A 12,356-nucleotide genomic window follows, 5' to 3' on the forward strand; every position below is an offset into this window, starting at 1 on the left:
TTTGATTATACGATATCTCAAATTAATAGAAAAAATCTTAACAATTAATTAATTTTTACTTGTCAAATAAAATTCAAAATATTTTTTATCGTGAAAAATAAGTAATTAATTTATTTAGTTGAAATAAAATTTATAGAATATAAAAATAAACTATAAATATATATCTCAGAATTAATCAATAATGACGGCCACCGTTACATGAAACATATAAACTGTACAAAGTAGACATGTCTCAGAATTGATCAATAATGGCTGCCTGCAAAACCAATGCCCTGGTATTACTGTATTAGGAAGGACTACATTGAGGCTGGAAGGAAGACATAGAGATGTGGCACGGTTTTTAATTAATATTTGTCGTTTTATTTTATGGGGTTCTGAAATTTATCTGGAAAATTACAAAAAGTTAAATGTCAAGCTTTGTACATAATCTGAACTATCTTGTCTTAAACGTACGACTGCGACTCGTTTCTCAACTCAGCCATGAAGAAACAAAAAGAAGAAAAAAAATAACCGATTTATTTGGTAAAAGAAATTATTTTAACTTTTCATTTATCCCGACAATTTTTAAATTTATTTTTTGAAATTATCCTAAAATTAATAAAAAATTAATATTCATTAACTTTATTAACATTATATACATGTAAATTGGTATGTAAATGATACATCAATATTTAATTAAATATTAAATTTTAAAAATTATTTTTAATAATTTTAATTTTTAAAAATAATATTTATACTTTTTGAATTTTTAAATTTTAAAAGTACATGTAGCATATGAAAGCAATCTCAACAAATTGAAAAAACGTTATTTTTTTTATTTATATAAAATATAAATTAAAAAATTAATCTTTTTATAAAATTAGAAAATCAAAAAAACAAAAAAAAAAAACAATCTCAGAAGATAATATAAAGTAGCATCAGCAATGATGTATTGATAATTTTGAGAGAATTAGATACAACTAAAATTTAAGTCAATTCAAGCACTCCCATCTCAAAAGCGAACATTTCCAGGTAGTGAATGTTGAATGTCAAACTGGATTTGGGTTACTCCTTAGTCAGTCCAAACCCAATATACAGGTTAAAACAAGCAAGCAACAGCAGATATCAATTATTTAGATTATTACTGAGGCTCTGAGAGTTATGTTTTGCATAAATTCAAGTGAAATGAGATCTAAGCGAATATACAGGTGAAGACTCAAGATTACACAGGTAGTGGAGAAAGAAGAAATTCGGGTTGTGATCTCTGTAGCAATATCCCGCAAAAGGGACATTGTGGTTTGGAGGCTACTTTTATAGAAGACGGCTCAGGTGAAAATTTATAATCTAGACAATATTGCTGGGGCATCTTAAATAGTGACTCCGGTGCAAGTTTGGAAATCCATCTTTGACAACACTTGCACAGCCATAAAGGTGTGATTGGGCAAACCTGCATTGTAACAGCACACCTTGCTAACTTATGCTTCTGCCCACTGCTACCATTGCTCTCCATTCCCCTGCACACCCCAAATTCTGGGGATTCAAAAGGAACCGGTGCTGAGCAATAGCTACATTGCTCTTTATCTTCTTCTGCAAGTTCGATGCAGCGAGACCTGTTTTTCGACAAGACAGACACTAAAAATTAGTAAGAGTTTAAGCGTAATTGAGAATAGATTTAACTCCTGCAATGATTTTTCATAACAAGCCCGTCCTTTCAATAAACCATCAGTAGCACCAGGAATAAAAGTTGTTTCAATTAACTGAACATTGTTTTTTAGTTTGAATGGAAGCAAATGCTTTGTAAAACAGAAGTGATTGCATTAATGCAAGAGACTAAAACTGCATTCTTCTTTCAAAATATTTTAGGGAAGTGAATTTTATGCAAAGTTTTCCTACCAAGATGCTACCTATCAACACAGAAATACGAAAACTACTCGCATATCAGTTATGAAAGTAAGGACCTTTTGCAGGTTTTAATCTCTGTTGCCACAACTTTTAGTTGGTCGTGTACTTGATGATTATTATTTGCAACCCACTGCTCCATTTGTGCCATACCAAAAGGATACCAATATCCAGGCTCAGAAGAAGTGGTGGCTGAGTTGGATGCGAAACTTCTATAAGCAGAAAAACTAATACCCACAAGTCTCTCTCGCAGTTCTTTTTCACTTCTTGAAAGTAAGTCCATCCATAACTTATGTTGCTTATCTTGAGCAAAATTGGGATTATCTACTGTAAAGTTCAACAAGTTGCTATTTATTTCATCTGCATTCAACTCCGGTAGTATTACTTGTCTGCAAATGATGTTTAGGAGGTGCAACTGGCGTGAAGCAGCTTTACAAAAACTTTTACAGACATGTGGCAGAACCTTTCCAATAGAACGTTCCACATGAACATCCACAAATGAGGATGAAAGCCACTTAACCAGAACATGGTCAACATAATCAGGTGCAGACCACTTGAAGGCCAATAATGCTGCTACAATATCCCAAATAACCAAAGGCTTATCCCAATGTTCATATTGCTTTAAGGACCACAAAATATTGGATTCCCAATAAACAAGTTCTTTTTCTGTAAAACCAGGGAGGGCTTCAATGTCAAATTCCAGGGAAGTGTTTGACAGAATATCCTTTTGGTGCCCACCAATCCAGAAAAATTCAACGGCAGCCTTCTGAAGCCTTGGCAAGTGAAAAGAAAATCAATCCATGATAAAAGTGTAAGGTAAATGAAACGAAAATAGGCATTTGTTTTCCTTCTTTATCCCATTTCTTATTGCTCTATATCTGTTTTTACTACGAGGTGTCCCATTTTCCCTTAGTCCTGGGAATGATGTTTCGTCATGCAAATTTAATGATTGTCCCTGTGGCTAAAGGGTTAGGAGAACTTGTATTTAAATTATTTGTCTAAAACAGTGAGAGAATAATGACTTCACATATTTAAAAGGATCAACTCAAGAACTAGGAAGATTAAGATCATGAATTTTCAAATTGCCATGGCATCCTTGTCCAGCTGACAGACAACCAGGCAAAGTTGACCATCTAAACCAGGACTGTGATTTAGGTAGAGTACACACTCTAATTCATTAAGGACTACAAAATTCTTCTGGCCTTCACTCAATGTTCCTTTGATGAGTATTTAATAACGAATTTGATTCTTAACCTGAGTGTTATATTTCCTCCTAAAGAGTGCAATCTCTCCATAGCCTGGTATGATATCGATATTTAACTATTCCCTAATTCTCACAATACAAATACAATATTAGAGTGTAACTTAAATAAAAAAAGATTTTAGCAACAGTTCAATACCTCGCCTCATACATGTGGTCCAACTGATTAACATCAAAACTGCGAACCTACAAAAATTAAACACAATTAAGTCTCTTGTTCTTTAATATGTACATATTTTACAAATGAACTATTGAATAAACAACATCATCTCTTAATACACCAGCAGTTACTTTAAGCAACGTTACATATAAAAAAGGTGTTCTTGTAGAAAGACATTAACAGAATCATTGTTTATATCTGTAATTGATTCAAGCCCCACATTTCAGGCATCAACAGTGTGTCTAACAAGCACGCGTGATACTCTATAAAGTCAGCATTCAATGTTTCCTTTTAATACTTTCTTCAATATAAATGCACGATTCTAGTACTGGCCTGTAAGAAGGGCATGATTAAGAGAACTGTTCTTATTTCTTTTTCATTGTAGATACAAGCAAGTAATGATGATAATAATGATGATTTATACTTCATGTTAGAAGTGAGCATCTTCCAATGATACACATTAAGGCCACAAGCAGTAAGAGGGATCCTTCTTTTATGAGGAAGAGTATATGAGTCCCACAATGTTCCAAAAGAAAACCGAATAAGTAGGATAAAACATATAATAAAAATCTTTCACCAAAGTACTTTGTGGACATGGATATGAGCTAATTTGAAAGAAATATAAAAACAACACAAATGAGAGATTTAATAATAACACAATACCATGGCTACTGCAAGATTACTTGGTGATACCACCAGACCAAGGCATGAAATAAACACATCTGGCATCTGCAAAAATGTTTGTCACATTCCATAAAATGAAAAGAAAAAGGGTATATGAGACCAACAAAGGTGGCATCATACATCACTGACGCTCCTCAGCCCAGGAGAACTTGAAGGAATGGGCATTTCACTCAGGGAACTGCCACGTAAACTCCAGCTACGAACAAAATTATCCTAATATCATTCATAAGTAAAATAGGTAAATTAATAAATGAATGTAGAAAAATCTGAGAAACAACTTGCCCAGTTAAAAAATAAACTCATAGCAATACATTTTATCTTATATACCTGGACCTCAAGGGTATAAGATTTATGCATACAATAAATTATAACTTATAAAGTATGCAAATTTCATCATTTGCCAACTAAAGACACTGAAGTTGGAATTAATGAACAAGGAGTAATATTGGTAAAGTGTCCAAAGAGATTAAGTAATTAATTAATGAAACAAATGTAACTGTTTGTGGTAGTGGATGACATACAGGAGTAGCATGTAATTTATTGCTCTAAAGAGCGGTCGAAGAGATTTTGGCAAGGAATGAACATATTCATGGCTGACAAAAACCTCCTTGTTGCACTCTATGATTCTTCCATTTGAAAAGACAATACATATAGGAAGTCAAGAATGGAAACAGAAAAGAATTGCCATGTTACTGGTGCCTAAAAGATATCCTTAAAAATTTCAACCCACTTAGTTAAAGTAGCAATGCTAACCATAAGCAATTTGCAAATATGCAGTATCTGCTAGAGACATTTATCTTTAGACAATCACATCTAGACATTGTAGAAGTTTATACCTGGCTGCAGCTGTACAAAAAACATCCATCAAAAGCCCAAGCTAAACCAGTAACCTGAAGACATTTCATCACAAATAAATCAATGGCGAGAGTCAGCAAAATAGATGATGAATAAAAATGCAGAAACTTACAACTTGGTCATGAGCATCATATGGTCCAGCTTTATTAAATGTTTTCACAGATGTATCTCCTATCCATACTTCAATAGCTCCAGATGTTCTGCCCACCGCTAAAAGCATTTTATGAAGTGACTGAGTGGGCATAAGTGCAAGCACCGAGACTGGGACAGCATAAATATTTATAATCTATTCAGAAATTTACAAGTCAGAGTCTATTCTATTGACTAATATAAACAAATAAGAAAGGTTTAATTATGCTCCCCATCCCTATACTCTTTGCACATTTGGGATCTAGTCCCTCTACTTTTAACCTCAGGAATTTGATCCCTTTACTCTTTTGATTTAATAATTGAAGTCCAACTGATAACACTATCCAAGAAATTAGGATAAATTGGATTCTGTGGCATTTTTAAAATAAAATAAAATAAAATTAGTCACATAGCCAATTACACATGTGAAAGGCCAAATAAGGAAATAGAAAGGTTGAGTCTAGGATTATACGGTTTTCGATTATGAATCTAGAGTTGTAAGGTTCTTCAACACCATTTCAGAAAAGCAAGACGAAAGTTGATACCTTTTTTTTTTTTACTTAAATGGCTTTAAATTGGCCATGTTACCATATTTGTTATTTTAAAAAATGCCAAATAATCCAATTTAGCAGAATTCCTTATACATAGGATTTCAATTATTAAATCAAAGTAGTAGAGGGACTAAATTCCAAGGATTAAAAGTAGTGGTACTAAATTTCAAATGTCCAAAATGTACAAAGACTAGGTGCATAATTAGACCAATAAGAAAATACAACAAAATTCTCCAAGTTACTGCCTTCAACAGAGAACAAAAATGAAGCGTTATTACCTCCTTCAATGGATAAAATGGAGCATTATTGACTTCTGTTGACTTTAAAAATTCCTCCCCATGCCCTATCCATATCCTTACACTGTACAAAAGAACAAGCAAATGCATAAGTGGACAAACCTTTCATATTCTTGTTAAGAGTAAATAAGAAAATTTACAAAGCTAAATCCAAAGAGAAATCAGCACCATTGATTGTCAGAAAGTACTTTTTTAGCTCCACAATTCCAGTTACAATTGGAACATAAGAGAAATTCTATTTTAGTAAAAAATTTATAAAGCATCACGAGAAAAACCCATTAATTTTGCTTGTATCTCATCTCCAAAAAGCATGTTCTGACACGGTGATACCCATCAATAGAAGAAACTTTAATGCTAATGTTATATAAAGTTGAAACAATGCGACAGCATACCTAACTCACCTCCCGTCAGAACTTCCAGTAGCTAATAAAACTTGAGGACTAGAAGAATCAGAAGCAAGCAAGGCACAACTTATTGCTGTGACCCAGGAACTGTGTGCCTTAAGGATCCCAATGAGCTCCACTCTAGTAGGGGCCAAACTTTGCTCAATAGAGTAGTACTCAGGTACATTGATTCTCCAGAATGAAATTTTACCAGATTTTGAACCAACCGCTAGCAGAGAGAAGCAGATGGATGAATTAATTTCAGGAGCCCCACAAATTCTAGATGATAATTTCAGCAGGGGAGACCAGGCAACAACAAGTGATGATAGCATTGCACTGCGTGAAGCATATTGATCTGCTGTTATCAAAGGTAGGCTACAAACTTCAGGTGGTTTTTTGGCAGATCTTCCTCTACCTCTGGTAGCAGGAACTATCTGATGTGAACTTTTTCGTCCGCCAGATTTCGTGCACCTCCCCTGAAGTAAAGTCACAAAGAGCACAGCTAAGCTCTCACTGGCATTTGAAACCAAATCAGAAGCATGATATTGGGATTAACTTGATAAAAAGAATGCTAATTAGAAAACAAAGAGACGGAGAGCAGAAGAAACTATTTTTGGACAAAAATCAGACCTTGGGAGGACCCTGTCCCTCCAATTCAGGGGAAGGGCTGGGCCCACGTGATGTTTGGTCACAAGAAGTTTCCAAGCCAGCGTTCCTGCAGCAGTCATTAAAGAAGAAAAGCTAATCACTTCAAATTATTTAATTTAAGGATGCCACATGCAATACCAAGAGACTGGGAAATCCAAGCTCAGGACAAGTAAAAGAACTCATGAATATCTATTAAATTCAGATTCAGGTTTTTATTGATATTCTTTGCAGCCTGAACAATACACAGTCTTACTTCTCCCAGTTAAAAGCCTTTGGGCCATAGTGTGCTATTAATTTCATGCTTTAAGTTTGGTAGCACCCTTGCTCTTCATGGAAATCAACTCCTTTTTTTTTCATTTATAGGCTTATGCGGGAGGGGTGCATGCTTACCTAACACCAAAGTTATTCACCTTTCTGCGCTTCTGTTCCTCCACAGAAACAGAATCTGTAGGATCATCAACATAACCATGATTTGTCACTGGCTCCTAGTAAGAGAAGAGAAAAGTTTGTCAAGGTAAACTGAAGAATAAACTATTGAATTATGCCCTAGTGCCAATCTGATTAGACATGGATATACCATTAATGATGCATAGAGGTGAGTTATACAATGAGTGATAAGGTTTTCCTTCACCATTAGCTCAAAAAATAAATAGTTAATACATGATAATTGAATGAAGTCCATGAAACATAAAGTCCCTGATTGCACAAAAGCTTCAATGGATAGAGATCAACCGAAAATGTTTAATAATTTAATTAAGTTCAATGGGATAAAATAAAATTTATAGTAATTCTAGATTAGGGTTTTGGCTAAGGCCTGTTTGTCTAACCATGCATAAGCATTTACAGAAATTCTAGAAAAAATGCTCTCTCATGAAATATATACTCTAGCTGCAACCCTTGGGTTATTTAGTGGTGTGCCTGTCTCGCTCTTTCTTTCTCCTAGGAACTTAGAGAATTGCTAGAGGAAAAAAGGTTTTTCCATTGATGCGTATGGATGGCCTAGACTGAAAAGAAAAGTGTTACGAGACTACATGATAGTACTTAAGGTTTCCTTAGCCTATGCTACAGATCATATAAACTCAAAGAGAATCTGTTCTCAAAAGAGAGATTTGGACTAGAGAGAGTTAAGGAAGCAAATAAACTTTTTATTATGGCCTTAGATTACTTAGCTTGCATGAAGCAATTCCCTACCTTGAAGGTCTTGACAAGTGGCTGGGCGAACTACCATTGGAGGCAAACATTTGAGTGGCTCAACCTCAACAAATGTGTAAACCTAACGACATAGAAAGCTAATGCAAACTTGGTTCATTAATAGATGAAAGGACTTACATTAGAAATTTCTGAGGGAGGAATATCTGGATCCTCGAAACTAATACTTGCAAGATAATCATAAAGCCTATCAGTTAAATCCAAAACCTACAGAAGATTTGAACAAGAGCAGGTCATTAACAATAATTGCATTTAAGCAACAAGACAAAATGTTACGGTCTAACATGTTCCTCCTTTTTCATCAATTATACAGAGTTAATCTCCACCATATAATATATAATTTGGTTATACAAAACTATATTTCATCAATCATTCTAATTTTGTTATGGTACTCACCAATTTTCAAATGAACTACTCAAGCATTTGCGTACCCATGTTTTCAAGGGCGTAAGGCAGTGTAGCCCTTATATCGCCTCAGGCACAAAGCATTGAAAAGGCGCTTGCCTGAGTGAAGTAAAGTGCAATATGTATATTTATGCTTTTGTGTGTATATATATATATATATATATATATATATATGCAAATGTGCATGTGTGAATATATATAAAGCTTAAGATGTACGGTAAATCTATAGTGTGGTTTAGTTACCTACAAATCCTGCAAATTTTTTATTGATTTAATATGCATGATTTCCTTATGGTCAAGGCTGTTGTCGAATGCTCAAACATTGAGAAGTATAAAGTTTGATATTATCCCTTTCTTACTAATGAAGGTATATCCAATGAAAAAAGTGAAAAAAAATATATATTAAAGAGAACTTCAATCAGGCGGAACTCTTTTATGCCTATTGCCTTTCAAAAAGCGCACTTAAGGCACCAAGTGTGTGCCTCAAACGAGGCTCACCCAAATGGGTCTGAGGTGCTTTTTGTTGTATAATGCTAAGGCGCAAGGCATAGGGGAGCCTAGGTGCATGCCTTGACAGTGCTGCTGAGTGCCTACTTCACTTCAGTGACCTCAAATATTTCATTGTAACTACAACTTGCTGTAATGAGACCAAAAAGTTTATCCCGCCCCCTAAGTACATACCTCTATCCATTCGGCACAAAAATCACGAAAGGGAGGACGATAGAGCTTTACACGCCCTTCTGTGGTGCAAACAGCCAGAAAGCACCTGTTGCATTTTATTGAAGCAAATTTGCATAAGTACAGATATGAAGCGCAGAAAATGGCAGAAAATGAGGGAATAATGTAATTACATCTTTCAGACTCTTACCCAGAGTTGGGAGCCATTCCAAGATTAGACCATGAAACTGATCGAACAGAAGGACGAGGATCCCGATTTAAAGTGGTGGGTAACAAACAGCCAGATGCTAGATCTGAGGAGACAAATTATACCTAAATGGTCAAATGCAACCCGATTTTGCAGAAAACAATGATTAAACTTCTTCAACCCGTTGAGGTTTATCAAGCTAATAAATTTGAGGCAACTGAAGCACATTGTGGTCAGAACTCTAGAAACATGCAATAGAGACGTACCTTCTCTTTTTACCGCTCCAATGGGATAAGGTTCACTCCTGTTTATACTGATCAGACCTCGAGGTCCAAAGGGCAATGCCGGATTCTGATAAGAGAATTAATTGAATTTTTTTTGAGAAAAAAAAACGCCGACGATCAGTTTCAATGCTTAGCAACAGAACAGTGTCCTGCAGCGCACATCAGTATACACAAGACATTTTTTTTTTTTACTTTTTGTTTCGTTTCCTTCTTTAAATATATATTCTCGTCAACCAAACACAGCATAAAAGAAAAGGATGGCAGCCAGCCACCCACTAGGCTTTTAGAAAAGACAAGGTTTTGAAAGCAAAAGTCATTGTAGCGAGCAAAAACTTACCAGAATGGTGACCAAGTGACCGGATGCCACGGCAATTAGGTTCTCGTCGGACCAGGCGATGGAGTTAGGATACGATGGTGAGTCCACCAGTGTTACCGCCTGGAAACGAGAAGCCATTGGTATGGTCTGTTAAGAGAACAAAGGGCACTATTGTGGAAAAGGGGAACAAACTTTTTGTTTACTTCTTTTCGTTGGGAAAAGAGGAGAAATTAGATAGTTAAAAGACGAAAAAAGTTGCTTGTTTTATTGAATGTGGAAAACGGGAATGGAAGATTTGGAGGGAAATTAGAGCAGAGCTTGAAAGTTATGCGGTTTTATAAACAAGTTGCAGAGCATCAGTGATAAAGCGAAAACCCTAGTTCGAGTCGTGTTGTCGTTGGAAGATGTTACATAAGTTGGGAATTTTTTTAGTTCGGTAATAAAGGAAAGGTGTAAGATCCGGAGTCTGTAATTGGGCCGGGTTGAATTGGTCAGGTTCGCTGCTCTTCTTTAACTTAAAAGCAAGTTGAATGGACTTTTCGCTAACACCCACTGACCCAATTTCGGATTTGATAAGGATCCGGGTCGGGTCGGGTCCGCTCCACTCTCTATTATAATCGTGAGCTAAATTAGCTTTCCAGGAGCTAATTGAATAAACATGTTTATTTTTTATAATTAAAAATAAATATTATATACTTTCAAAAAGATGAAATATATAATATATAGCATTTAATATAAATAATATGTTATCTATAATCTAATATAAAAGTACGAGTTTAAAAAAATTGAAATGACTATAATATCTTTTATTGTTGATTATATTACTAAATTGAAATTAGAATAACAATTTATTTACATTCTACTAATTATTATGTGATAATATTAATCATGGAATATAATTAGATAAATTAAAAACAATAAAATCATTTAGATAGATGATATATAGATATTATATATATAGGTAATTATTTGATACATATGTGGTGGAAAGTTTTTATTCCACAAGCAAGTTGGGATTTTGTATAGGCAGTGTATAGGATAATTATCCTCTTTAAATACAACTTAAGAACACATGGCAAAATCTTAATCTCGCTTGTGGAGTTAAAACTTTAGAATTTGAATATATATTAAATTATACTTATTATTTAATTAGGTAATAGTTATATATAAATTAAAACTAAGACTTAATACTATAAATAGATGCATTAACAAAAAAATTCATTCAAGTAGCATTTAGAGACAAAAAAAGATAGTATTAGTTGATAGTTTTTATTTGTAATAGTGGAATTCATAGCCCAATAAAAGGTAAAAGGTATCCTCTCATCGACATTGCATGATAAATGAAAAGTAACGTGATCGTTGTTCATTTGTCTTAAAGATAATTGATTAAATTACTATTTATTAATAATCAACTTTTTCATGAAGGAATATGTAATGATTATCATGAGATAAAAAATCATATTGGGTGAATGGATTAGAGGTGCTCATGGGTCGGGCCGGGCCGGGTTCGGGCTGGGCCCATACAAAATTTTGGCCCGGGTCCTAGGCCCGGGTCCGGCCCGACCCGAAATATAGGCCTAAAATTTTTTTAATAAATACCAAAAATTTATTTTTAAAATTAAAAAAATTTTTAAAAGTATTTTAAAAAAATTTTAAAATTAAAAAATAATAAAAAAAGTATTTTAAAAATATTTTAAAATTTTAAAAATTTAAAAAATAAATATATTTATTATATCGGGCGGGGCCCAAAAAAAAGTGGTACTGAGGCTGCCCGCTTTCTAAACAGGCCTCGTTTTTTGCTCATATTTCGGCGGGTTGTCGGGCCGGGCCGCCCGGCCCATGAGCACCTCTAGAATGGATTTAACCCAAAGAGATAAATATATCTTATTAGGGTGATACACTTAAGGCCATTGAACAAACAAAAGTTGCTTTCGTAATGATACATAATAAGGGAGAGTTCAATCATGGTACTTTATTGGAATAACTCTATGATTAAGTAATGTTGTAATTAATAGACAAAGAGTTAGAACTTAATTACAAATTATTTGTGTCCTAATTATATATGTTCAATCGACCCTCTACTAGCTTGTCATAACCCAAAAGGAATTGCATGTAGAATCGATACTACGAAAATCACTATTAATAACGAATGCATTTTCTCACTAAGTACAAAAAATACTTAGAAATTAAATTAATTTCTTTGTATTATTATTTAGATGATTGAAATTAAATAATTGAAATTGAATTAGAAATTAAATTAATTAGTTATTGCGTTTTATTGAACAATACAATTACACATATTTTCTCATAGATCCTAATATGGTAATGTTATCATGACTTTAACGAAGTTAAAATTTAGTTGAGAAAATGGTTAATTAATTAATATTTTGCGAAATAGGAAAAATGGTTATTGGGTTGGTTAAACTATATGA

General features: G+C 34.0%; 1 protein-coding gene across 3 annotated transcripts; it reads right to left on the reverse strand.

Annotated features, from left to right (window-relative positions):
- Positions 1-902: 902 nt before the first annotated feature.
- Positions 903-10,344, reverse strand: LOC105791243 (hypothetical protein). 3 transcript variants are annotated; one of them, XM_012619230.2, is made up of 17 exons: positions 9,946-10,340; positions 9,591-9,675; positions 9,328-9,430; positions 9,141-9,225; positions 8,175-8,261; positions 8,037-8,066; positions 7,236-7,330; positions 6,828-6,912; positions 6,216-6,673; positions 5,797-5,878; positions 4,951-5,124; positions 4,820-4,873; positions 4,104-4,196; positions 3,963-4,028; positions 3,279-3,325; positions 1,938-2,651; positions 903-1,589 (listed from the first exon to the last, which is right to left on the reverse strand). In XM_012619230.2, the coding sequence occupies exons 1-17, from the start codon at positions 10,060-10,062 to the stop codon at positions 1,202-1,204; spliced, it is 2,763 nt and encodes a 920-aa protein (XP_012474684.1). In that variant the 5' UTR covers positions 10,063-10,340; the 3' UTR covers positions 903-1,201. The 3 variants fall into 3 exon arrangements, with proteins under 3 accessions (XP_012474684.1, XP_012474685.1, XP_052491034.1); XM_012619231.2 differs by lacking the exon at positions 8,037-8,066; XM_052635074.1 differs by lacking the exon at positions 903-1,589 and having other exon boundaries at positions 2,360-2,644; positions 9,946-10,344.
- Between the last annotated feature and the right edge of the window lie 2,012 nt (positions 10,345-12,356).

Source organism: Gossypium raimondii, chromosome 8 (assembly GCF_025698545.1).
Source record: "Gossypium raimondii isolate GPD5lz chromosome 8, ASM2569854v1, whole genome shotgun sequence".
Lineage (NCBI taxonomy): Eukaryota > Viridiplantae > Streptophyta > Magnoliopsida > Malvales > Malvaceae > Gossypium > Gossypium raimondii.

Excerpts from the sequence above, each read along its gene's own strand:
- LOC105791243 (XM_012619230.2), bottom strand. The coding sequence starts at position 10,062 with ATGGCTTCTCGTTTCCAGGCGGTAACACTGGTGGACTCACCATCGTAT. Across the intron at positions 9,676-9,945 it reads GTCACTTGGTCACCATTCTG|AATCCGGCATTGCCCTTTGG; the intron begins GTAAGTTTTTGC and ends TTCTCTTATCAG. Across the intron at positions 4,197-4,819 it reads TTTTGTACAGCTGCAGCCAG|GATAATTTTGTTCGTAGCTG; the intron begins GTATAAACTTCT and ends GAATGATATTAG.